We start from the raw sequence: 27,841 nt of genomic DNA, 5'->3' as shown, positions 1-27,841 counted from the left end.
TAAGATAATAGGTTATGATTGGAGACATTCTCATATGAACTCACCAATTATACTAGTTTATTGTGCATGAAGCTTTGCACTAACAAAAACATTACTTCTAGAGTTACTTTCAGTTTATTTAATTTTTGAAATTTTATTTCTTTTGGGTAGAAATGTATTTAACTAGAAAAAATTGACACAACGAAAAATCTAATAATATTTGAACACAAGCTGAAGTATCAACTTTACCTTAGTAACTAAAAAAACAAATATTATAGAAATAAATTGACATTTTGTCATGTTACTAAACTTTCAAAAAGGAACAAAAAAGAAAAAAAATTGACAAACTAAATAAGTTAAAGTTATTTCAAATCACAACCATTATTACTCTATTTCTTGTGCTTGTAAATAAACTATATATCATAAATTATGATTAACTACTTATCACTTTTACATGAATCTATTACCTATAGTTAGCCAAATTGCGACAAAAATGCTACACAAAAGATTATATTGTTAAATTTTCTCAATAAGTTAATGCTAAAACTAACATACTTTGCCTGCACATAATAAGAGTCTCAGTAAATCGATGCTTATCACTTTTATATAAATCTACTAATCGCAATCTACCAAATTGTGGTCGAAATATGAGGCAAGACAGCAAGAGCATGTGTTGCTAAATTTTATCAATAAGTGGATGCTAGAAGAGAGATACCCTACCCACACATGACACGAGTCTCACTAAATTGATGCTTGTCCTTTCCACATAAACCCAATAATAGCAATCTACCAAATTGTGGCAAAAGTATGATGCAAGAGCTAGTGTTGCTAAATTTTATCAATAAGTGAAGGCTAGAAGAGAGATACTCTACCCACACACGACACGAGTCTCAGTTAATTGATACTTCATTTTCACATCAATTTACTACCAATAGCTATCTACCGCCAGTACAAAAAATGTGACGCAAAAGCTCGTGTTTGCTAAATTTTCTCAATAAGTTATGCTAGGATCGACAGACTCTGCCCACAAAAGACACGGATCTAATGTTAGGCAATTGTAGACCGTGATATCTATCTAATAATGCACGGATCTATAGCTATAAAAGTCATATGAATTTTGTCGTGACGCCCCGTCGCCACCAACCCAAAGACACCGCGCGCTGCTGTAACAGTTTTACAAAAACATATTAAAATAATAAATAATCCTGCCTAGTTCGTATTACCAAATATTCCATGTGCCATCCAATCGGGCCAAAAGCCACATAATAATACTATTAAACACTTGCAGAAAATGAGAAAAAAAAAATTATTATTATTATTATTGTATTTTTTTTTAGTTGAGAAAAGTAAGATTTCAACATGGGACTGACAAACAAGCGGTTTGGGTGGCTGATAAACGGGGAAGTAGTACATAAACACCAAATTAACTAGTAGTATTTGTTAATTAAATATCTATACTTTTTTAAAAATGAATATCTATACTTAATTTAACTAATTTTTTCCCATTCTTATAAATGTGTTTATGGTCCTCAACAATTTTCGTGTGACAATTTCGTTTTTATTTTTTTTTAAACATGTTTTGATGTTATTATTGTGTGCCAATTACCGTCATTGATTCGCAAAATTTTTTTATGGTTGATGAAATGCTTACGTGCTACATTAAATGGTTTAATTATAACCAAAAAAAAAAGTTATAATTTGTTTAATTGGAAAAGAAAAAGAGAAAGAAATAAACTACATCAACTAAAAAATTATCTCATAAAACAATAAAATTACCCTTTTTTTAATTCTTATTTCCTTTGTTTTCTTTTCAAGCAAACCATTAGAAAACTATTTAAGATTTAAGATAATATTAAACAAAAATCTCATGTTATTATTATTATTATTATTGTATTTTTTTTTAGTTGAGAAAAGTAAGATTTCAACATGGGACTGACAAACAAGCGGTTTGGGTGGCTGATAAACGGGGAAGTAGTACATAAACACCAAATTAACTAGTAGTATTTGTTAATTAAATATCTATACTTTTTTAAAAATGAATATCTATACTTAATTTAACTAATTTTTTCCCATTCTTATAAATGTGTTTATGGTCCTCAACAATTTTCGTGTGACAATTTCGTTTTTATTTTTTTTTAAACATGTTTTGATGTTATTATTGTGTGCCAATTACCGTCATTGATTCGCAAAATTTTTTTATGGTTGATGAAATGCTTACGTGCTACATTAAATGGTTTAATTATAACCAAAAAAAAAAGTTATAATTTGTTTAATTGGAAAAGAAAAAGAGAAAGAAATAAACTACATCAACTAAAAAATTATCTCATAAAACAATAAAATTACCCTTTTTTTAATTCTTATTTCCTTTGTTTTCTTTTCAAGCAAACCATTAGAAAACTATTTAAGATTTAAGATAATATTAAACAAAAATCTCATGTTTCAGACACAAAAACAAAAACCAATAATCATGGAAATCTCAATTGCTCTTACACCCAACACCTGATGGAGGATAATAATAATAATAATAATAATAAACCCTCTTGGAGAAAGATCTCAATCTTATGGTCCGTTTGGATTAGGGAAGACGGAGGGAGAGTAAAGTAGATTTAAAACAGAATTAACTTATTTTTAGCCAATTCTGCTCTACTCCCTTTCATTCCACCCTCCATCCAAATAGGGCATTAGAGTGAGAAATTCAAAATGACATCCGTCATGGAATATCAAGTTATCCATCAGAATTATTTGAAGTTAATGGTTTTTGGTTCAATAATTTAAGAGCCGTGCAATGAATTTTGCATATCAGGTCAAGCAACCTTAACTAGTCAAAGGGGTGCTTTTATGTTGCCAGCCTAATCGATGACTTTAATAAGTGGATTAGTTAGGAGTTCATCAATGGTAGCATCTTCAAGCCATTAGGTAGCAACTTAACAAGACTACCTATGTGGGGTTCAAGGGGTAAACTAGTGGTAATCGAATTCTTTATGGTGACTCGTGTATGTGGGTTGAAACCCCACATCTTTTGCACAGTTTGCTTATCTTAAAAAACAAAATAAAAATAAATTTTATGCATGCCTTTAGTAACATGACCTAATATTTAGAATTTAATTGATTATTTAAAATGATTTAAAACACACGAATAGTCTTATGAATCACCCAATAGTCATGGATTGGAATAATCTTATAAGTCACCTAATATATGAAGGAGGTTATTTCAACATGATTTAGAAGAAAGCTTTGTCCATTATGAATATCCAAATCGGTTTTAGTATTCACTTTGATATTTTATATATATATATATATAAATTAAAATTGAAATTGAATGGATGATATTTGAAAATTGAAATAGATTAGTATTAAGTTAATTTTATCCATTTAAACGAGTGTGTAACTTAATTTTGTTACAATCACAAATTATACTCATTTAATCTATCATTAATCGAATCAATATCCACACCACATATATTATTTAAACAAGCTACAGTAAATGATTTATTAACAAAATTATATAACTAAAGATATATGTAGGTGTTTTTTTTTTTAATTGCCATGTAATGGGTTGAAGAAAAATTCTTCTAAATTAGTTCTGAGTAAACCTTTTTCCCACTTTCAAATTTTAGTAAGGCATGGACAGATAAATCCTACTCTAAGTTCTACAATTATATAGCTGTAGCCTGTAAGAGTAGGACCTCTTAATCTACTTCCACAAACTTTGTCCACCCTATATATTTTTTTTATTAAATAAAAGAAAAAGAAAAAGAAAAAGAAAAGGGGAAAAAAAGAGAGAGAGTGGTTCTTGGATCACAGATTGGATTATTGGAATAGTCTTATGAGTTACCTAATAAATGAAGAAGATTATTTCAACATGATTTAGAAAAACGCTTTGTCAATTATGAATATTCAATCGGTAATCATTTAGTATTCACTTTGATATTATATACATATATACACACACACACATATATATTGTAGGGACTGGGTCTGAGCACTTCTACTGTTGAGTGAGTGGATTCACCCCCAGCTAGCCCAATACAATGAATTTGTAGAGAGCAGGTTCAAGAACTAGGTCCTAGTGAGGGATACAACGACTGGACATGGATGCATAGGGATTAAATAGCATGAACTTGGATTGAAATGTGTAATGATGCTCCTCGGCTCTCCTCAGGGGAGCTTGAAGTTCTCTTATTTCTTTAGTAATCGGTTACAAAGGTTTCAGTCATGATACAGGATGCTACAGTGCTCTATATTTCTGCTGCATTTCTCCCTTTTTTCTGTCCCCCTTTTAAGAGGGATCCTTTACATTATATACCCCCTTTCAGTTGATCTTAGCCCTACATTTGTTGATCAAACAGGTCACTACTCGAGTGCTTGTCCCATGAGTTGCTTTCTCATTCTTTCTATGGGTTGCAGCAACCAAGGTTGTGCTGTTCAAGGGTCATTTCCTCATTAATGCGGCCAAAATGTTAGTTGTGGGTATTTAATGTGGAGGTGACAGTTCATCTTGGACTTGCTCCTTCACCATGCTTCCACGACCGACATGTTGTGCTTATTCCTTCTCTTTAGATACTCAAGAAGGCTGCTTTTGGTGGCCCGTTACTTCCTCCTCCCATGGTCTCGGTTGGTCGAGGACAGGATCGTCCTCGGCAGGGTTCTTGGGCAATTCGGACTTTCAAACTTCGTTCTCGGGCGTTCTCTCCTCCTCGGCATGGGCCTTGGGCCTGATATGAAATGGGCCGGGGATACCAAATTCTCTTGCCCCACATATATACACACACACATATATATAATTAAATTTGAAAATGAATGGATGATATTTGATAATTGAAATGGATAATATAAAAGATTAGTATTAAGTTAATTTTATCCATTTAAATGAGTGTTAACTCAATTAATTTATAATCACAAATTTAATACTTATTTAATCTATCATTAAACGAATCAATATCTATACCACATATTATTTAAACAAGCTATATGATTTATTAACAAAATTATATAACTAAAGATATAAGTAGATGTTTTTTTTTTTAATTGCCATGTAATGGATCGAAGAAAAATTCTTCTCAATCAATTTGGAGTTAACCTTTTCTCACTTTCAAATTTTAATAAGGCGTGGACAGATAAATCGTAGTCTAAGTTCTATAATTATATAGCGGTAGGAGTAGGACCTCCTCATCTACTTCCACAAACTTTGTCCACCCTATACATTTTTTGTTAAATAAAAGAAGAAGAAAAAGAAAAGAAAAAAAAAGTGTTTGGCTTACGTACTTTTTCAACCGGATATGTCATTTTATTTTAAATATACAATAGTAAGTGATGGAGAGTTTTAATTTTTCTTTTTTATTTAGTTAGTGAGTGATATAGCAATTTCTTATTAAAATAAAAGGAGATTCTGGTAAAAAAAATATTAGAAGTAAGCCAATCCTTAAAAAAAAAGAAGAGTAGTTCTAGGATCACAATTTTGATATGGCAAATCGTGAATAATTGTCTTTATCTTTTTATGGACATTGGACATACTATATTTTCTCTATGAATCATAATTTACCACGTTACAGTTATGGTAAAAAGAGTTGGTTGTTCTAAATTTTCGCTACAAAGGCCTCTAGCTTTTTGGTCAGGACCAATGCATGAAACAGAAAGGGCAATTACAGTTCATGTTATAAAATTCGGCATTTGGCATCTGAAGTCTTTAAAGTTTAAACAAAACTTGTAAAACTTGAAAGCTAGCTAGCTACTTTTAAAACAAAACCCTCTCTCAAAAACAAAAAACTCTACGAGGCTGCGCCGTCCGAGTCGCCTCGTTCTTCTGACCGAGTCGGACTCGCCCAGTGTTCGCCATGGACGGCCTCGATCGCTCTCGAGCTTTCTTGAAAGAAGTCAAGCGCCTCGTTATCAAGGTTTCTCACATTTTATCCTTCTTTAATCTTCTTCTTCTTCTTCTTCCATTTACATTTCCATTCAAATTTTTCTATAATTGAGATATTCTTCCTATTTGTTTTTGCTTAATGAAAATCTCCCATTTTCGGCTGTAAATAAACCGAACCAATGTTTGGATGCTTATACTTAATTGCTCTGTTTCTCAGTTCTATGTATATGCTCTGTGTTTTCTTAGCCCAGAAAATTGTACAGAGAAGGTTTTAATTTTATCATTTCTCACTTTTGGTTAGACATTTAGAGCATATTGTGCAAGCTAACTATAATCCAATCTAAATGGAGTAATGGGCTTTTTTTTTTTTTCCCAATCATCACAATATTAACCAAAAATTCCACACATTGTTGTTTTGTTTTCATGGATTTATTTTTTCGTGCAATTAAAGAAAGCATAAGGTTCTCAAAATGTGTTTTTAGTTTTTTTTTTTTTTGGGTGTGTGGTCAAAATACATTGTTGGTCCCTTAACCTTAGGCTATGAGTGATTTTAGTCTCTGAAGTTTAAAGATATTGCTTTTTAATTCTTAACGAACTTAAGGTCCTAAAAAAAAAAAAAAAAAAAAAAATTAAAAGTGATTGATTTTTTAGTCCCCAACAACCTTAAAATGATTGCTTTTAGTCCTTGTGGAGTGATGATTTTAAGTTAGTTTGGCCTTGTCATTAAAGAGACTAAAAATGACTTTTTTCCTCTCAAGTAATTATGAGAATTGTCATGTTGGTATGCACGACTAATTTGAAACCTTGATGCTTTTTACACATTTGTTGATATTGTGCTCTTAACTAATGAAGGTAGGGACTGCTGTTGTTACTCGAGCCGATGGAAGACTAGCGCTAGGAAGACTAGGAGCACTATGTGAACAGGTATACCATTATATATATATTACCTTATGCTGTTCTCAAATTGGGAATGTTACGATATTATTAAATTTGAACGTGATGCAGATTAAAGATTTGAACACTCAAGGTTACGAGGTTATTGTAGTGTCATCGGGTGCTGTCGGCCTTGGCCGCCAACGGCTTAAATACAGGAGATTAGTTAACAGCAGGTTGGACATTGCTGCACATTCAAGGAAAAAAGATTTTGGAATGCAGCCTTAAAAATTAAGCAAGCTTTAGAATGTGTTACAACATTACCAAGATTATTTTTTGGGGGGGGGGGGGGTGGGGGGTCGATTTCCTTTTTGAGCTAGTTCAAATTGCTTATGAACTTGGTAATTATTTATTGCTTGCAGCTTTGCTGATCTCCAAAAACCACAAGTTGAGCTTGATGAAAGGCATGTGCCGCTGTTGGACAAAATTGTCTTATGGCTCTCTATGATACATTGTTTAGTCAGGTAATTAAAATGTTTGACCTATATATATATATATATATATTTTTTTTTTTCTACCATGTTCCTTTTTGTGGTTGTTTTGGATTTAATGTATTAGTCTATTTTCCCCATCTGCAGCTGGATGTCACATCGGCTCAGCTTCTTGTAACAGATAATGATTTTAGGGACAAAGCTTTTAGAAATCAACTTAGTGAAACTGTACAGTCATTATTAGCTCTCAAGGTTATTCCAATTTTCAATGAAAATGATGCAGTCAGCACCAGGAGAGCTCCATATGAGGTATGTTACCATTTTTAACTGCTTTGTTTCTTGCTTGGAAGTAAATTTTACTATTATTCTCAAGAAATAGCAGCATGTATAAGAAGCCATTCAGCCAAGAGCCTAATGGCTCAACTGGCACTTCCTGGTGTTCCAAAGGAGGCTTCTAGGGTTCAAATCCCCCTTCCCCCAACTATTGAATTATTATTTATTTTAAAAAATGTATGTAAGAAGCCATTTAACCTAACTCGATAATGCTATAACATGATCAAGCTTTTTAAAAAGACTCTTACAATACTTCAATTTTCTGGAGACCTCCTCCTTCATCTCTGAGCTATACTTGCTTTGGTTGGCATCAATTATGTCCTGGTTTTTTCTTATATGAGTCTTTTTGGACTTTATTGCCTTAGGTTTTTCCCTCTTAATCGGTTTCAACTTTCAATTCAGTTGCTTTTAAGACTTAGTAGTGCTGAGTATAGGCTGTTACACTTAATATAATAAAATTTTTTACTAGAGTAAAGAGGGAACCTTATGTACACAGTCCTGATGAGTTTAGCTTGACAAGAAATGGAGACAATGTTTAGGATTGTAATCTTATCTTTTTATACATTAAACTGTCTGGCTTTTGCCATATGACTATATGAGGCAAATATACGTGCATGTGTGCGCTGACCCCTATACCAGCAAGAGTACTTTTGGGTTGGGGTACCAAGGGGGAAGGATGGTAGATTCAGGCATCTACCCTTGATTTATTGGAAATCAGTATATTGTATCTTTTTGGCATGTAAGGCAAGTTTGAAAATGTCTTTCCTAGACTCTCTCAACCTATCTCAGTATTTAATGTGCCATTTACTCGTGGTTCTGATTAAGACCTTTCTTGTGCAGGATTCTTCTGGTATATTTTGGGATAATGATAGTTTGGCTGCTCTGCTAGCTTTGGAGCTAAAGGCTGATCTTCTTATTTTGTTGAGTGATGTAGAGGGTCTCTATAGTGGCCCTCCAAGTGACCCAAAGTCAAATCTAATCCATACATATGTTAAGGAAAAACATCAAGGTGGAATTACCTTTGGAGACAAGTCTAGGATGGGAAGAGGGGGCATGACTGCAAAAGTAAAAGCTGCTGTCAATGCAGCTTATGCCGGCATCCCTGTTGTTATCACCAGGTATGCTTTTGTCCTAGAAGCCTGTCCTTCAATACTTGGTTAAACACAATGCAAGGACAAATGTTACATCTGGGAATATCTTTATTTTGTCCAATTTATCAGAACATTTTTGGGCCATGTGATTGCAAGAGGGAAATAGAAATAGAAAAAGAAAAAAATAACTTTCTAATTTATAGAAATAGAAAAAAATATTAAATATCTATTTTTGATAAAATATTAATATCATTTACTTTTTTTTTTACTCATATCTTGCTCATGTACTACAGGTCTTCTATTTAACAAGTTTAGATTAAAAAAGTTATAGCCCTCTACTTCCCCTCTCCCCCACCCTCTTTCTCAAGTCTGGTATCTTATTCCAACAACTTAAATAACTTGTACAACTTTTCAGTCAAGGGAAAGTATTTATTTATAAGCTGTCTGCTTTGCATGATTATGCAATGATTTCTTGGTTGTTTCTTTTGAAGTGGGTGTGCTCCTGAAAACATTATTAAAGTCCTTCAAGGAGAGTGTCTTGGAACCCTCTTTCATCAAGATGCACATTTATGGGCTCCAGTTAAAGAATGTAGTTCACGTGAGATGGCAGTTGCAGCAAGGGAAAGCTCCAGGCGGCTTCAGGTATCATCAAGTTGCTTCATGTTTATGGTTTTTCTGCAAATTGGGTCACTCATTCTTCCATTTAAGCATTGTGATTCAGAAGCATCATTACACAGTAATATCTTGTTCTACAGGCCATTTCTTCACATGATAGGAGAAAAATTCTGCTGGACATAGCTGATGCCCTAGAAGCAAATGAAAAACTGATTAAAACAGAAAATGAAGCTGATGTTACTACTGCACAACAGGCAGGATATGAAAAGTCCTTGATAGCTCGGCTGGCTCTAAAGCCTGGGAAGGCAAGACATGCAAAATAACATAAGTTTGACTCTATTGCAATATTAATATATTTCTCTTTTAAAATTCCTGTTACTGCTTATCACTTTGGATTCTGTCCATCTTTATTTTGATCCTGTAGAAATGGTGCCATGTGGGTGTAATGGCCTTATTGGGTTATGTGTCTTTATCTTGCGCATTGCTAGTTTAAATATTTTGTTCTCAACAAATCAATTGTACTTGACAGATTTCAAGCCTTGCAAACTCAATACGTGTGCTTGCAAACATGGAAGATCCAATTGGTCGCATTCTGAAGAGAACTGAGGTATGCAGGGGAGGTTGTAATGATATTTTCAGGCTTTGGGTAGTCTCACACACCAATTCCAAGGGTATAGGTAGGCCAATGATCCTTGGCGCAAACGACACTTCCTTCTCTCACAAGTTTTGGGCATGGTGTGATTCAAAACCCATTGGGTGTATGTGTAACTTATCAATAAAAAAATGCTAAGGAGAAACAAGCTAGATATTTTTTTCAGATTTATTACAGATAAAGTCCTCCAATCTATATTCCAAAAAGATATTTAGATCTTAATATTGATAATAGGTCTGTGATGTTGCTGATGATTAATTTTGCATCCAGCTTGCAGATGGACTTGTATTAGAGAAAACATCATCTCCCTTGGGTGTTCTCCTGATTGTTTTTGAGTCACGTCCTGATGCGCTGGTGCAGGTATACAGGACCTAAATTGTGGACTAAAATTTGCATTAATTTTTTTTTTTTTTCTGGATATTGTGAATGAGTTAATTTGATTTTGTTATAACTTTGGGGCATATTGTTCCTTTATTGATTTATATGATAACCTATCTAGCAAAATGACAACCTTTGTTGGCATTGTTGATTGGGAATATGAAGTAAAAAGCAAGCAAATATTGGGTTATGATGTTTGCAGGGCTCCAATGTTAGGTTGCCTGACCTACAAATGTTTGTTTCCCTGCACAAAATGTGCTTTTAAGGTAGTATGATGGGCTAAAATCTCTGCAGTTGTGGTCTGGTTTGTGTAATATTTGAAAGAATCAACAGACCCTTCAAAAATCAGATTAAAGTTCTGATGGTTCATATTCTAGAACTGACATTGTCGATATATATACTGACATATAAAGAAATTAATAAGTAATATGGATGGTTAAAAGACAGTGACAGTTAAAAGAAAAGAATTATAGATTACTTGTAGAGTAGAGATTAGTATCCTATTAGGCTAATAGGCATAAGCTCAAATGGCAACTCCCACCCTTGTAAGAGCAAGGTGGAGAGTGAGGTCTTGAGTTCAAAACCCATTGGATGCATGTGGAACTCACCAATAAAAAAAATAAAATAAAATAAAGGGATTGTTATCCCATGAAGTTTGTAATGACACTAAAAGCAATGGTGTTTATGACTTTATGTACCTTGCTTGAGTTACGTTGGTTATTCATTGTCAAGTAAACTTGTTACATAAAAATATTGTGTATGATGCATTACTGTGTGGTTTGTACTTATTCATTTAAGTCATATGAGCTGATTTGGTGAAGAATGACAACAGGCATGATGCTCACATGTTTTGAACCATAAATGTTGACCTTTTTTCATCATTATAAGACTGGCATTTTTTATTTATTTATTATCGTTTGAATAGATAGCTTCATTAGCAATCCGGAGTGGGAATGGACTTCTCCTGAAAGGAGGAAAGGAGGCCAAGCGCTCAAATGCAATCTTGCACAAGGTTTCTCCCTCCTTAAATGACTTTTTTTTTGGGAATAGATTTGTTTGTAATATCAAAATTTTACTTCATTGTTGGTGAAATTAGTTGTTGTTAAGTCACCGTTCTTTGTGAATATTCGTAGATTATCACTGATGCCATCCCGGATAGTGTTGGTGGAAAACTTATTGGACTTGTAACTTCGAGAGAGGAGATTCCTGATCTGCTTAAGGTGGGCAGAGCTAATAACAATAACTGATTTTCTAGACGTTAATTTTTAGACCTAAGTTAAAAGTCAGCCTTTACATTTGTGTGCCAGCTCGATGATGTGATTGACCTTGTAATTCCAAGGGGCAGCAATAAACTTGTATCTCAAATCAAGAATTCTACTAAAATTCCAGTTCTGGGTCATGCAGGTTAGGCAAGCTACATATATCTGTTTGTTCATATATAATCTACAGTCTGTGCTTGATCAGGATTAGTAATCTTCATTCTGTGAGAAGAATATGATAACTAAAGCTGCATTGTTTGCTACCAGATGGAATTTGCCATGTTTACCTCGATAAGTCTGCTAACATGGATATGGCAAAGCGAATCGTTGTGGATGCAAAAGTAGATTATCCAGCAGCCTGTAATGCAATGGTAATTTGTTGTAGGCTTTTGTGCTGATAATTTCAATTTCGATGACCTTATATAGTATTTCTGTAAATGAGGGTCTACAACTTTTTTTGGTTGATGTCTTTTACTTTTCTTAGGAAACACTTCTTGTTCACAAGGATTTGAGTCAGAGTGAAGGACTATCTGAGCTTATTGTTGACCTTCAGGTTGAAGGTTGGACTTTTCTTGCAAACCCTTTTTATTTTACATGTGAAAAAAACTTCATACTTTTTGTATCCCTTTTATTGCTGGGGACGTTGGAAGGTATTTGTAATCATGCTAAATTTCTCTTTATAGGATAGAACCCTTGAACCATCAACTGTGGGTAATCTTTGTTAGGTTTGACCAATTTAGGTATAAGTCGTGTTTACATGAAAATTTTTCCTCACCTCTTATTTAAAAGCTCGAGTTTCCCATAACTCAATAATTCAAAAAATCAATTAAGACACTAATTAAAAGTTGCATAACCTTTGGTCAGTTTAGTAAAAGTTGTATACTTTGTTTTCTTAATTAAAAATTTGTGTCATTTCAAACCAACACACTCAAATTGAAATGGCAGAAGTATCAAAATTATGCCATTTAGGTTTTGCATTCCTGTAATTAGATCAAATTTGACAGCAGTTTAGAAGGTTGAAATTTCATTTTGATTTCTTTTATGACTGATATGATAGCTTACCAAAAGCTCAAAACAAAATGGTGGAATGGAATTATCACTGATACTGCTCCTTCACCCTATTTTAGATGTCTTCAAGTTTGGTATTCTGACTACTGTTACGCAATGCAGTAACCTTCAGGACAATCGAGAAGGTTAAACAACTGATGTGCATCTTTTGCAGGTGTTACTTTATATGGTGGACCACGGGCAAGCTCCCTGCTGAATTTTCCCGAGGCCAGGTCATTTCATCATGAGTACAATTCACTGGCTTGCACTGTTGAAATTGTAGATGATGTATATGCAGCCATAGATCATATACATCAACATGGAAGGTATGTTAGCATTTCCATTTTGATAAGAATCATATTAATTCCCTCTCTCTCTGCACACATCTAAAGTTGTCTAGAAGACATTGGGAGACGAATCGATTTTATTTCTAATTATTTTGGCAGCGCACATACTGATTGCATCATTGCAGAAGACCAGGAAGTTGCTGAAGTTTTCCTACACCAAGTTGACAGGTTGGAGCATGCGCGCGCGCACACACATTATTTACTTCTACTTTCATTGCTTCTGCATTTTTTTTTTCTTTGAACTGTTGAATTTGATATACCAATATGGTGCTAGTTTGATCTTTGTTAATAATTTATTCTGTAATCCGTGATGATAACAATACAGTCACTGTGGTTTGTTTGGCAGTGCTGCTGTTTTTCACAATGCAAGTACCAGATTTTGTGATGGGGCTCGGTTTGGACTAGGTGCCGAGGTATAACGTCATTTAGTAGTTAGCTCAAAAATTTACTTAAACTAGTAAGTTGATCGTGCGATGCATGGATAATGTTGTAATATTTTATGTAAGATGGTTTTAGAGAATTTTGTACATATATTATAGCATTGTTGTTATAAAATTTTGTTAGTAATAAGTTGATCATAAGAAGAAACAATTCTAAATTTCACACACATCCATTATAATTATTCAGTTCAAGTAAGGAGAAATAAAAAAATTTTTTTTGGAGGAATATTGTAAAATAAAAGTTAATATAAAATGTGTCTCTCTCTTTCTCCTTAATTCTAAAACAAAATAAACATCCCAAACACCTACAATCAATCACATCCTTTACAAAACCCACAAATTTACAACGTTTGACCTTAACATCAAAATCGTAATTACCATTGTCGCTCAATATAAAATGCATGCCCCTTTTCTTGGTTGTAGCCAACTTATACAGGTTAGGATTAGATGAGAGAAGAATGAAAGAGCTAGGTAGATATCATCGAAAGATTGAAGGTAAATGAATTCATTTTTGTTCTGTTGTGACATGAGATGGCATGAAGGGCCATGGGTAGGTATATATAAAGGAGTAGAAGTGCAAGAGGTAAAAATGATGAATTGAAATGCAAAGAATTTTGTGTGTATATTTGAGAGAGGAGTAGTCTTGAAACATTGAACCAAAATGATGAATTGAATGCCAAGTGGTGCATTTTATACAAAAAGAATTGAAATATTCTCAAGTGCCACATAAAAAATAAGAACAAATTAAATATTGACTTTTTGTTTCATTTGGTTCAATGTTTCAAGACTTTTCTTTGCTTTTATATATATATTGATTGATTGATTGATGTTATTGATCTTGTATTTGATTCTCTTTAATGGTTTGTTTAGGTTGGGATAAGTACAAGCCGAATTCATGCTCGGGGTCCAGTAGGAGTTGAAGGACTGTTAACAACACGATGGTATGAACTGCTGATCTCTGTTGGTATATTTAATGACATCAAAATTCTTTCTTTTTGGCCCTTTGGTAAATTATAGAAGCATCCCTGATGAGAATATAAAGTTTGTGTTGCAAAGATTGGTAAAGATAAAGAAATCACGCCTCATTCGGAAATAAACATTATAGCATATTTTCTTATAACATGATGTAGAGGGGACAACTTGAGGATTGCCTGCGCCTTGGTTGTTAAAGATTAGGTGTCACTTTTTGACTCAACTGTATAACATGCGGATAAAATTTTAGTGAATAGTATTATTAAATGCAGAAATATACCCCACTGGCATTAAAAGGAACTGTAAGGTAAATTATAAAGTAACTGACAATTATTCATCCAAGAAAGAAAATAAGTAACTAACATTTTTTAAATTTGTAAGTTACACATGCATCTAGTGGGTCTTGTCTTGACTTCATGACCTTTTCTTCTATACCATTTTATTATTGGAGAAGGAAATATCAGATGAAGTAACTGATATCTTATCATGTGAAACTTAAGTGTGTATTTGGACAAAGCTTAGTTTTTGAAAGTTACAGTTATAACTACAAAACGTGAGGCTTTTTAAAAGTTGTACACAAGTAGATTACCTAACAAAAAAAAGCTAATCCAAATGCACATAGTTGGAGCAATTTATTTTCCTCTGCTATTTTCACATGCCTTTAGTCATGGACTTCATTTACCCCTTAGTTCCCGAAAGGTAAAAGAATGCAACATCACAAGAAACATGTTTTAGCAAGGAGAATCTACATAGGTATAAGTATGATACTTGTGGCATATGCAGGATTCTCAAAGGAAGTGGACAAGTGGTTGATGGTGATAAAGACATAGTTTACACCCACAAGGACCTCACAAACGAGTCCTGAGTTCGTGGCAAGAGCTTCAGCTGTTCAGCCCACAAGCTGGAAAGAAGGGAAAAAAAGAAGTGAGAGAATAAAAATGTTGTGTTGGCTGTTGTTTCCTATATATCAGTAGTGTAATATAAGGTAGGTTTGATATTAGTTTCTTAGTTCAACTTGGCAAAGAAATAGCCGACCCTGATGAAATCATAACCATCTCATCAGTCCGTTGGCCTAATAATTACTGGTGCAGTTAATTGATTGACTTTATTGCCAGTGACCCCAAATATTTATCTGAAACAATGCTTATTTACAATGTCTCTCAAACTATATTTTTGTACCTAAATTTGAGATTGATTTGTAATGTTTATTTTTTTTTCATCCGATTAAGGTCAAACTTACAGATTAGTAAATTGGGGTGGGATGGGCGTTACAATTCAACAAGCACTAATCTTTCAATTTGACACGAATCTCTCAATTTAGGGTATTTAAATTTATTTGCAAAAATTTATAATTTAGAACTTATTCTGAATAATCTGTGGGTGCATTTTTTGCTTCAAGGCCAAGGACTAGACTAGTTGGAGCCTCAGGCATTTTTGCTTGTCCCACATTGGAAAGATTTCCTCCCTCTTTCTACCTTATAAGAGATGAGCCAATGGAGTAAGAGTACCACTAGTTTGGGTAACCAAACTAGTGGTACACGTCCGTCTCTCTCTCTCTCTCTCTCCTTTTTTATAAATGAAGTAAAGAAATGAATTAGTAGCTTTGATTTTTGGATAAATGAAATAAAGAAATGAATAGTAGCCATTTTATCAAAGAGGTATACATATATATTCTTGTATTTGGGGTGTTTAATTGTAAATCATGTGTAGATTCAGTGAGAAAAATAATGCATATAACCGTTGCATGATACTTTCTAGTTCATCTAGTAATCACCTAGACATAATCTCTTAAAAAAAAAAACAAAAACAATGTTACATTGAGTCCCAAATAATGATTCAAGAGGATCTCCATTGATTTTTATTTTTTATTTTTTCAGAACATACATCCAGCGGAATGCTCATGTATAAGTGGAGCTAACGTATTAATCTCAGCGCATGCCTAGGCTCTAATTCAAGCACTGGTTTGGCAATGCTGTTTTTACCACTAATGCAAAAAGATCCTCTTTTTTTAATTATCTTTTTTCTTCTTCACTTCCTCACATATGAAACAGCCCATAAACCGCCCAAAAAATAGAATCACTTTAGTCACATGTAGAAGGCTCTCATCAGAACTCAGCCTGAAAATCAGAATCAAAGGGCTTTGAGAAAATGAGTGCATCTCCAATAGTGAAGGTTCTCCTCGACTCTCCTCTCATTTCCCTTGAATTCCATTTTTCAGGAAATAAACATATAGTAAACAATATTATTCTCAACGGTCTTGTTTCTCAGCCACATCCTTGCATATATACTTGCACACTCCAACACAGATAGTAAACAAAGCAACACAATCAAGATACATCTAGAGCTAACAGGGAAGAACAAAAATAAAAATAAAATACCAACCCTCCGTGTGACAACTCAAGACGTTCATTCATTGATTGTTACATGGATAGCTTGGTACACCTGTTTCAAGAGATACATTTTGGACCTCACCACAAAGAAACTTTCGATCATCTTGCACCATCAATCTCTATTTCGGAGAAAACTCCACTTATATCCGAACCATTATCCCCTCTTAAGGGCTCTTCATTACATTCAACACCTCCCTCATCAAGGACGATATCAGGAAGCAAACCCAAATTTTGAGTCAAATGCAATCCCAAAATCGCATTTGTTGTGCTGTCCCCATTTGGTACTCCTTGCACCGCAGTTTTTTGAAGCTGCAATGCATATTCCAAGTCCCACAGAACATCAAGCATAGTAGGCCTTTCAGCTCCATTTTCCTTCAAACATCCCACAGCTGTTTCACCAAATTTTCTCAATGAATCAGGGTTAATGTCTCCCACTAAAAGCGGGTCCATAATCTTTTCAAATTGTCCTTTCTTTTGCCATAACATCCCCCATTCAGCTAAGTTCACCTCCTCCCTCTTCGGTGAATCAATAATAGCAGGTCTGGCACAAAGCACTTCAAGAAGTACTACACCGAAGGAGTAGACATCAGACTTGTCTGTGAACTGAAAGGACCTGAAATATTCAGGATCCACATAACCAAAGCTACCTTTTATGCCAACACTGAAATGTTCTGGATCATCAGGACCGGATCTTGAAAGACCAAAATCTGCAACTTTTGCAACATAATGTTGATTCAACAATATGTTTGTTGACTTAACATCACGGTGGATGATTCCCCCATGTAAGCAAGTGTGAAGGTAATGAAGGCCTTTTGCTGCACCAATACAAATCTCAAGCCTTTGCTTCCAGGTCAATGTGGGCCTTTTAGCTGATCTCTGAGAAGAGTTCTCATTGGAATCATACAAATGTTCTCTCAGACTTCCCTTTTCCATAAATTCATACACCAGTATCATCTCAGACCCTTCATCACAATATCCAAACAAGGAAACAAGATGGCGATGGCGAATTCTGGATAAAACCAAGATTTCTGTTTTGAATTCTGGAAGGCCCTGGCCATGCTTTGAATCACTTCGCTTCACAGCCACTTTCATGCCATTCTGAAGACTTCCTTCATAAACTTTCCCAAACCCACCCTCACCTACCAACCGTTTGGAATCAAAGTTATGAGTAGCACCTTGTACTTCAAGAAGAGGCATCTTCAACTTCAAATTTAAATTACGAACGAGGGAGGCATTCGTCGATCCTTTTCCAAGATGAACCTCTGGCTTTGAACCCACCCCATCAACATGCTTTGCTCTCATGCGTTTTAACAAGAACAGCACTGCCAAAATGAAAACGAAGGTCACACCACAAACTGTACCTACCACAACAAAAATTACTTTCTTTCGATTGCCTGGAATATGGACAAAGTCTGATTCTTTGATAAATTCCATTATCTCCACCCCATTTAGATAGGCAGTTTTAGTTATAGAATCTTCCCTAGGCCCGACACTTATGTTCAAATATCCTGAATTATCTGAATCAACCACAAAGTCCCAGTAAAATGGAGCTGCCACCTGTTCTTTTTTTTCGTAAGGATATATCATCTGACTGAAATAGCTATAAATATAGAGATTGAACTTGAGAAGATAAGGATCTTTGCTAATGATATCACAAAAGTGCAGCCTAACCATATGCCTGGAACTCTTACTCACACCAAATTGCCAAGTTATGTTAGAAGAATTTGATCCCTTGTCGACAGTTAAATTCAATTCTTTGCAAGTCTTGTAGACAAGATCCGGTGCACTATAATTAGTTCCTCCAAGAACATCATAGATAAGCGTACCATTATAAGTAGCACATGTTTTTGCAGATCCTGCAGAAAGTAGATACTCATCATCAGGTATCCAATTCCTCCACAGTGTGTCATTAGTCTTTGGACCTCCAACATTGACCCTGTGAATTGTATGAAAAACCTGAGACGGTACACCATAGTAATCACCATTTTCCCCAATAGGAGTAACATGAGTGAAACCATCAGTAGTGAAGTTCGGTGGGGTAAGAAAGACTTCTACGGCACTAATGAAAGCAAAGGAGTTCTTATGAGGAGTGAATTGGATGCTGAACTTGCTTCCATTGATAGTAAGTAAGAATTCCTCAATCACTGGTGAATTAATATTGTTTTGAAGAGCAAAATTTGATAGCAGATAAAAATCAGAAGCCCAAACATCAAATAGAGCATCAGCCAGATTAGTCCTACCAGACACGAAAGGAAAGAAATGGATACGTACATAGTAGGTGCCCTTGTCAATGATATCAAACTCATACAAAGATGAATTTGTGAATATTCTTGCAGTTTGATAAAGAGAGTTATTTGTTGATGAGTTGGTGTCACTTACAGTAGAGCTTGGTCCAACAGAGAATGAAAGTGAGCTTGAATTCGAGTCACCGACGAAGTTCCTACCATTGACAGTAACGTTGGTCTTTGATCCACAATTGATGAAGTACTTATTTTGAAGGGTGTAAGCTGATGAGAAAAGTAGAAGAGAAAGGAAATATAGAAGGAAGAGAGGGAAAAGGTGAAACTTTTCCATGGAAAATTGGTAGGAATTGCTGCTTTTTAGTTAGTTCCAGTAGGAGAATGGAAGAGAACCTTATCAGCATATATGGAGGAAACTAATGGTGGATGGAAATAATTTGTATTGAACACACACATGATATTAGAGGTGTAGGAGAAAGTGTATTGTTGACATTGACGTTTGAAATGTACAGTTCCCTTCTAAACATGACTACAGAAATTAACGTAATGCCAAGGATGCGTTTTGTTAGTTTATATGTCTACATCATGTTGAATAAGAGTCCCAGACATTTCAAGGATAGAAAAGTCTCCCCAATTATTTGCATCTACCACAACGTGTGGAAGGAGTAAATTAATCTCGTTATAGTCAGACGCAAATTCTTAAACCAATAAAGAGGTTCTTGAAAACATAAGGAAGAATTTTATTTTCCAAGTAAAAGTTTTCTTAAATGGATTTCAATTAATATAGTATCATAAGAGCACTCCTATTTGTTCTGAAATCAAACTGAAATAAAATCTTGATTTCTAAAATTTTGAGAACTAGCTTGTATTTCCATGCCATTGGGTTTGTATTTATATTGATTTGTCTAGTTGTTTGTTTTATTTTATTTAGACAGGGTAATATTGTATGTATAATTATTAAGTGATCTTGAGTCAAAAGCATATGAATTGTTTTAAGGGTAATATCAATTTTTATAGTTTTTTGACCATGCATATGAATTTAGTGTGAATGCAAGTATTGCTAGGAAGCATCTTGTTATGTCGTAATGTCTGCTTTTTGTTTCTATTGAATAAAGAGTCAAAGTAAGTAGGGGAAACTTTTCTAAATAAAAAAGAAAGAAAAAGTAAGTAGGGAAAAGAGGAGGAACGTAGCACCTTGATGGATGAAATGATTTCTTCCTTCCTTCATCTTCATGTGGAAGCACTGTTGTGTTGGGCACCATTTTTGCTATATTGTATCTTTACCACCATCCCTCAAAACGCTTTCATTTTTGTACTAACTTCTCAATAAAAACCTGGCATTAATACGACAGTTTCTTAGTTCAACTTGGCAAAGAAATAGCCGACCTTGATGAAATCATAACCATCTCGTCAGTCCTTTGGCCTGATAAATTACTGGTGCAGTTTATTGATTGACTTTATTGCTAGTGACCCCAAATATTTATCTTAAACAATGGGGTTATTTACAATGTCTCTTAAACTATAAATTTTTGTACCTTAATTTGATATTGATTTGTAATGTTTATTTATTTTTTCATCCGATTAAGGTAAAAACTTACAGATTAGTAAATTGGGGTGGGGTAGGCTTTACAATTCAACAAGCACTAATCTTTCAATTTGACACGAATCTCTCAATTTAGGGTATTAAAATTTATTTGCAAAAATTTATAATTTATAACTTATTCTGAATAATCTATAGTTTATTGTAGGATATATATAGTTTCAATCAACCCAAGAATTAACGACCTGGTCTCTCTCTCTCTTTCTCTCCTATTTTATAAATGAAATAAAGAAAAGAATTAGTAGCTTTTGATTTTTTAGTAAATGAAATAAAGAAATGAATAGTAGTTATCAAAGAGGTATACATGTTTTTTTTTTTTTTTTTTGAGGAACCACCCTCACAGAAGGATGGGGGAGGATATCATTGACAAATTTCAGAAACATACACACCTTCCACCGCTGGAGGAACACCCTCCATCCAGGATTGGAAGTGGATAAAGTTACATGCCAATCTCGCCAGCCCGTGGGCGACCCTATTACCCTGTCTACGAGTATGATTAAAAAAGACATTACCAAGCGAAGAAGCTAACACCTTGACATCCTTGACAATATGACCGATGCTGGAAAAGGAAGGACCATTGGTGCTGAGAGCTTTTATAACAATTTCAGAGTCCCCTTCCACAATGATGTTGTTAAAGCCGAGTTCCTTTGCAAAACAGAGGGCACTCCGAGCTGCCAATACTTCCACCATCTCTACAGAAGTAGGTAGTGGAATGAGATGTGTAAAAGCAGCCATAACTAGACCCAAGTCATTGCGAATTATCGCTCCCAAGCCTGCAGAGCTGAGGTCGCTGAAAGTAGCACCGTCGAAGTTGATTTTCACCCAGTTCGAAGGAGGAGGAAGCCATTTTGTGACTTTTGGGGGGGAGGGAACTTTTGTGGGATTAAGGGAGGACTGAATGAAAACCTGGAGAGAAGCCGAAGCCAGTTGGTTGATCATATCCAGCGGAGCAGCATCTTCACCCACACGGAGTTTGTTGCGACGAGTCCAAATTTGTGAAACTGTCATAACAAACAAATCCACAAGGTTGCTCTTCTCAGAGCACAATTGCAGCACATCAAGAAAGCTTGCAGTCATGCTCGCTGCATTTACCAGCCAACCGAAGTGGACCTTCCAAATCTGCTCTAAGGAGGGACAAGACCAAATAGCATGAAGTGAGGTTTCAGGATCCATGCCACAGGAAGAGCAAGTTGCGTCAATTGGGATTTTCCTTTTCTTGAGGTTAGATTTCGAAGGCAAGGAGTCTGACCCTGCTCTCCACAATAAGGATTTTACTCTATTAGGCACTTTCAAACTCCAAATGCCCTTCCATAGCCTTTTTGTCTTGGAGAGATCCGAGGACCTGGGCTGCTCATTTATTTCCTGTTCTACCAAGAGTTGATAACCGGACTTAACAGAATAAATACCATCAGTGTTCAATGGCCAAGTTCGAACATCTATGCACTCGCCAAAGCATAGTGGGATAGCCTTGATTATGGCTGCTTCACTGGGTAGAAAATTTGGGTCAATTACTTCTTGGGACCAGCATTGCCCACCAATAGCCATTAGGGATGAAACCTTTTCATGATTGTCAAAATGGAAAGGTTTGGAGATGATTTTCTTTAAACTAGGGTCAGGTAGCCAGTTATCATGGTAAATCTGAATTGATGAGCCATTGCCCACCCTCCATAGCATGCCTTTTTGGATGATCACTCTACCCTTAAGTATGCTTTTCCAAGCAAAAGACCCATTACCTTCCTCCGCCTCAAGAATGCTGCCATTTGGAAAAAATTTGGCTTTGAAAAATCTGTAGAACAGGGAGTCCTCATTTGTTAGCAACCGCCACACTTGTTTTGCTAGCATCGCCTCGTTAAACTTTTGGAGGTCTCTAAAACCCATGCCACCAAGTGTCTTTGGCTTACACAGGGAGCTCCATTTGGACCAGTGAATTTTTCTTTGCTCACCCCTTTGACCCCACCAGAATTTCTTGATCAGGGATTCAATCTCATTGCATAAGGTGATAGGGAGCTTGAAACAACTCATGGCGTAGGTCGGAATTGCTTGGATGACTGCCTTGAGGAGCACTTCGCGACCTGCTTGAGAGAGAAGTTGCTCCTTCCACCCTTGAAGCTTGGCCCAAACCCTTTCCTTGATGTAACGGAAGCTTTCCTTCTTGTTTTTCCCGATTAGAGTCGGTAAACCCAAGTATTTCTCACAGTGCTTCACTTCTTGGACCCCGAGGGAGGCTTTAATTTGGTTAAGGATGTCCGGGTGAGTAGCCTTACTAAAGAAAAGACTTGTTTTATGCAAATTAAGGAGCTGCCCCGATGCTTTCTCATAGCAAGAGAGGAGGGATTGAACTTTTTGGCATTCAAGCATGGAGGCACGGCAGAAAATCAGGCTGTCGTCGGCAAAAAACAGGTGAGTGAGTCTTGGGCCTTTTTTACAGATGGAGACCCCACGAATATGCCCCGTAGCAGCCGCTTGGTGTAATAGATTATGGAGGCCTTCAGTACACAGTAGGAACAGATAGGGGGAGAGAGGGTCCCCCTGTCTGATGCCACGCGATGGGCGGATTACGCTAGTAGGCTCTCCGTTTATCATAATAGAGTAGCTTACCGTGGTAATGCATTCCATCAATAACGCCACCCATTTGTCATCAAAACCCATCTTTCTCATAATCTTCTCAAGGAAAAGCCATTCAACACGGTCGTAAGCCTTGCTCATATCCAACTTCAGAGCCATGAACCCCGATTTAGGGAGAATAATAATGCATATAACTGTTGCATGATGTACTTTCTAGTTCATCTAGAAATCACCTAGACATAATCTCTTAAAAAAAAAAAAAATCTTACATGGAATCCCAAATAATGATTCAAGAGGATCTCCATTGATTTTTATTTTTGATTTTTTCAGAACATACATCTAGCAGAATGCTCTTGTATAAGTGGAGCAAACGGTATTAAGGTGTATTTAGGTACCGTTTATTTTGTTGAAACGGAAAAATTATTGCTAAAAGTACTGTAGATAAAAGTAACAGTTAGTTGAAATAATATAGTGATGCTAAAAAGTGTAGTAGGACCTATAAATAATAGTAAAAATAAGTTGAATAGTGAAATAATTTTAATTTTTCATTCGCATACAAACGCACACTTAATCTCAGCGCATGCCTAGGCTCTATCTCAAGCACTGGTTTGGCAATGCTGTTTTTACCACTAATGCAAAAGGATCCATTTTTTCTTTTTCTTTTATTAAATTTTCTTTTTCTTTTATTAAATTTTTAATTGGCTTTTTTCTTCTTCACTACCTCACATATGAAACAGCCCATAAACTGCCCAAAAAATAGAATCACTTTAGTCACATGTAGAAGGCTCTTATCAAAACTCAGCTTGAAAATCAGAACCAAAGGGCTTTGAGAAAGTGAGTGCATCTCCAACAGTGAAGGTTCTCCTCGACTCTCCTCTCATTTCCCTTTAATTCCATTTTTCAGGAAATAAACATATAGTAAACGATATTATTCTCAACGGTCTTGTTTCTCAACCACATACTTGCATATATACTTGCACACTCCAACACAGATAGTAAACAAAGCAACACATCAAGATACATCTAAAGCTAACAGGGAAGAACAAAAATCAAAATAAAATACTAAGCCCTCCGTGTAACAACTCAATGAGTGAATAATATGTAAAAAATTAGTGGGACCAACTTTGATAATAGAGTATAAAATAGAATTACACGACATTCATTAATTGATTGTTACATGGGTAACTTGGTACACTTGTTACAAGAGATACTTTCTGGACCTCACCACAAAGCAACTTTATCTTGCACCATCAATCTGTAATTGAGAGAAAACTCCATTTATATCCGAACCATTATCCCCTCTTAAGGGCTCTTCATTACATTCAACACCTCCCTCATCAAGGATGATATCAGGAAGCAAACCCAAATTTTGAGTAAAATGCAATCCCAAAATCGCATTTGTTGTGCTGTCCCCATGAGATACTCCTTGCACTGCAGTTTTTTGAAGCTGCAATGCATATTCCAAGTCCCACAGCACATCAAGCATAGTAGGCCTTTCAGCTCCATTTTCCTTCAAACATCCCACAGCTGTTTCACCAAATTTTCTCAATGAATCAGGGTTAATGTCTCCCACTAAAAGCGGGTCCATAATCTTTTCAAGTTGTCCTTTCTTTTGCCATAACATCCCCCATTCAGCTAAGTTCACCTCCTCCTTCTTCGGTGAGTCAATAATAGCAGGTCTGGCACAAAGCAGTTCAAGAAGTACTACACCAAAGGAGTAGACATCAGACTTGTCTGTGAACTGAAAGGACCTAAAATATTCAGGATCCACATAACCAAAGCTACCTTTTATGCCAACACTGAAATGTTCTGGATCATCAGGACCGGATCTTGAAAGGCCAAAATCTGCAACTTTTGCAACATAATGTTCATTCAACAATATGTTTGTTGACTTACATCACGGTGGATGATTCCCCCATGTAAGCAAGTGTGAAGGTAATGAAGGCCTTTTACTGCACCAATACAAATCTCAAGCCTTTGCTTCCAGGTCAACGTGGGCCTTTTAGCTGATCTCTGAGAAGTGTTCTCATTGGAATCATACAAATGTTCTCTCAGTCTTCCTTTTTCCATAAATTCATACACCAGTATCATCTCAGACCCTTCATCACAATATCCAATCAAGGAAACAAGATGGCGATGGCGAATTCTGGATAAAACCGAGATTTCTGTCTTGAATTCTGGAAGGCCCTGGCCATGCTTTGAATCACTTAGCTTCACAGCCACTTTCGTGCCATTCTGAAGACTTCCTCCGTAAACTTTCCCAAACCCACCCTCACCTACCAACCTTTTGGAATCAAAGTTATGAGTAGCACGTTGTACTTCAAGAAGAGGCATCTTCAACTTCAAATTTAAATTACGAACGAGGGAGGCATTCGTCGATCCTTTTCCAAGATTAACCTCTGGCTTTGAACCCACCCCATCAACATGCTTTGCTCTCATGCGTTTTAACAAGAACAGCACTGCCAAAATGAAGACGAAGGTCACACCACAAACTGTACCTACCACAACAAAAATTAGTTTCTTTCGATCGCCTGGAATATGGACAAAGTCTGATTCTTTAATAAATTCCATTATCTCCACCCCATTTAGATAGGCATTTTTAGTTATAGAATCTTCCCTAGGCCCGACACTTATGTTCATATATCCTGAATTATCTGAATCAACCACAAAGTCCCAGTAAAATGGAGCTGCCACCTGATGTTTTTTTTCGTAAGGATATATCATCTGACTGAAATAGCTATAAATATAGAGATTGAACTTGAAAAGATAAGGATCTTGGTTAATGATATCACAAAAGTGCAGCCTAACCATATGCCTGGAACTCTTACTCACACCAAATTGCCAAGTTATGTTAGAAGAATTTGATCCCTTGTTGACAGTTAAATTCAATTCTTTGCAAGTCTTGTAGACAAGATCTGGGGCACTATAATTAGTTCCTCCAAGAACATCATAGATAAGCGTACCATTATAAGTAGCACATGTTTTTGCAGATCCTGCAGAAAGTAGATACTCATCATCAGGTATCCAATTCCTCCACAGTGTGTCATTAGTCTTTGGACCTCCAACATTGACCCTGTGAATTGTATGAAAAACCTGAGACGGTATACCATAGTAATGACCATTTTTCCCAATAGGAGTAACATGAGTGAAACCATCAGTAGTGAAGTTCGGTGGGGTAATGAAGTTCGGTGGGGTAAGAAAGACTTCTACGGCGCTAACGAAGGCAAAGGAGTTCTTATGAGGAGTGAAGTGGATGCTGAACTTACTTCCATTGATAGTAAGTAAGAATTCCTCAATCACTGGTGAATTACTATTGTTTTGAAGAGCAAAATTTGATAGCAGATAAAAATCAGAAGCCCAAACATCAAATAGAGCATCAGCCAGATTAGTCCTACCAGACACGAAAGGAAAGAAATGGATACGTACATAGTAGGTGCCCTTGTCAATGATATCAAACTCATACAAAGATGGATTTGTGAATATTCTTGCAGTTTGATAAAGGGAGTTATTTGTTGATGAGTTGGTGTCACTTACAGTAGAGCTTGGTCCAACAAAGAATGAAAGTGAGCTTGAATTCGAGTCACCGACGAAGTTCCTACCATTGACAGTAACGCTGGTCTTTGATCCACAGTTGATGAAGTACTTATTTTGAGGGGTGTAAGCTGATGAGAAAAGTAGAAGAGAAAGGAAATATAGAAGGAAGAGAGGGAAAATATGAAACTTTTCCACGGAAGGAATTGCAGCTTTTTAGTTAGTTCCGTGAGAGACTAGGCTGGTAGAGAACCTTATCAGCATACATGGAGGAAACTAATGGTGTATGGAAATAATTTGTATTGAACACACACATGATATTAGGGGTGTAGGAGAAAGTGTATTGTTGACTTCGACGTTTGAAATGTCCATGTTCCCTTCTAAACATGACTACAGTTACGTAATGCCAAGGATGCGTTTTGTTACTTCATATGTCTGCATCATGTTGAATAAGAGTCCAAGACATTTCAAGGATAGAAAAGTCTCCCCAGTTATATGCACCTACCAGAACGTGTGGAAGAAGTAAATCTGGTTCTAGTTAGACGCAAATTCTTAAATCAATAAAGAGTTTCACTGAATGCATAAGGAAGAGATCTCTGGAATCTAACAGGGAAAAAAAAAACTCAAAATTTATTTTATAAGTTAAAATGACCTTAAATGGATTTTAATTAAAATAGTATCATAAGAGCACTCCTATTTGTTCAGAAATCAAACTGAAATATAATCTTGATTTCTAGAATTTTGAGAACTGGCTTTGTATTTCCATGCCATTCGGTTTGTATTATATTGATTTGTCTAGTTTTTTATTTTATTTTATTTAGAAAGGGTAATATTGTATGTATAATTATTAAGTGATCTTGAGTCAAAAGCATATGAATTGTTTTATGGGTAATATCAATTTTTCTAGTTTTTTGACCATGCATATGAATTTAGTGTGAATGCAAGTATTGCTTGGAAGCATCTTGTTATGTCGTAATGTCCGCTTTTTGTTTCTATTGGATAAAGAGTCAAAGTAAGTAGGGGAAACTGTTCTTAACAAAAGAAAGAAAAAGTAAGTGGGAAAAGAGGAGGAACATGCACCGGGACCTACTCGGTAAAAATCTTTACATGTTAAATGGGCAGAGTTGTGGACCACTGAAATAACTAGAAGATTGCTGACAGGATTGATAGTTTTA

General features: G+C 35.6%; 3 protein-coding genes across 3 annotated transcripts; 1 reads left to right on the top strand and 2 right to left on the bottom strand.

Annotated features, from left to right (window-relative positions):
- The first annotated feature begins 5,644 nt into the window (after nt 1–5,644).
- Nucleotides 5,645–15,494, top strand: LOC112001264 (delta-1-pyrroline-5-carboxylate synthase). The gene is given in 21 exon segments (XM_024033443.2): nt 5,645–5,873; nt 6,695–6,766; nt 6,848–6,951; nt 7,138–7,172; nt 7,175–7,239; nt 7,354–7,515; nt 8,380–8,657; nt 9,122–9,272; nt 9,386–9,550; nt 9,775–9,852; nt 10,168–10,257; nt 11,201–11,287; nt 11,409–11,495; nt 11,583–11,679; nt 11,802–11,905; nt 12,019–12,094; nt 12,757–12,907; nt 13,028–13,096; nt 13,275–13,341; nt 14,239–14,309; nt 15,124–15,494. Coding segments are annotated over 21 exon segments (2,151 nt in total). The 5' UTR covers nt 5,645–5,813; the 3' UTR covers nt 15,206–15,494.
- A 1,103-nt stretch (nt 15,495–16,597) lies between these two features.
- On the bottom strand, nt 16,598–19,442 carry LOC136065287 (probable receptor-like protein kinase At5g24010). Its single transcript, XM_065768266.1, has one exon. It carries the CDS (start codon nt 19,302–19,304, stop codon nt 16,830–16,832), a length of 2,475 nt encoding a protein of 824 aa, XP_065624338.1. The 5' UTR covers nt 19,305–19,442; the 3' UTR covers nt 16,598–16,829.
- A 4,627-nt stretch (nt 19,443–24,069) lies between these two features.
- On the bottom strand, nt 24,070–27,038 carry LOC136065286 (probable receptor-like protein kinase At5g24010). Its single transcript, XM_065768264.1, is given in 3 exon segments — nt 24,070–25,031; nt 25,034–26,878; nt 26,981–27,038. Coding segments are annotated over 3 exon segments (2,562 nt in total). The 3' UTR covers nt 24,070–24,372.
- Nucleotides 27,039–27,841: the final 803 nt, after the last annotated feature.

Source organism: Quercus suber, unplaced genomic scaffold (assembly GCF_002906115.3).
Source record: "Quercus suber isolate HL8 unplaced genomic scaffold, Cork oak 2.0 scaffold_915, whole genome shotgun sequence".
Classification (NCBI taxonomy): Eukaryota; Viridiplantae; Streptophyta; class Magnoliopsida; order Fagales; family Fagaceae; genus Quercus; species Quercus suber.
The sequence above is the reverse complement of the archived record's forward strand: the minus strand, read 5'-3'. Positions and strand labels throughout refer to the sequence as shown.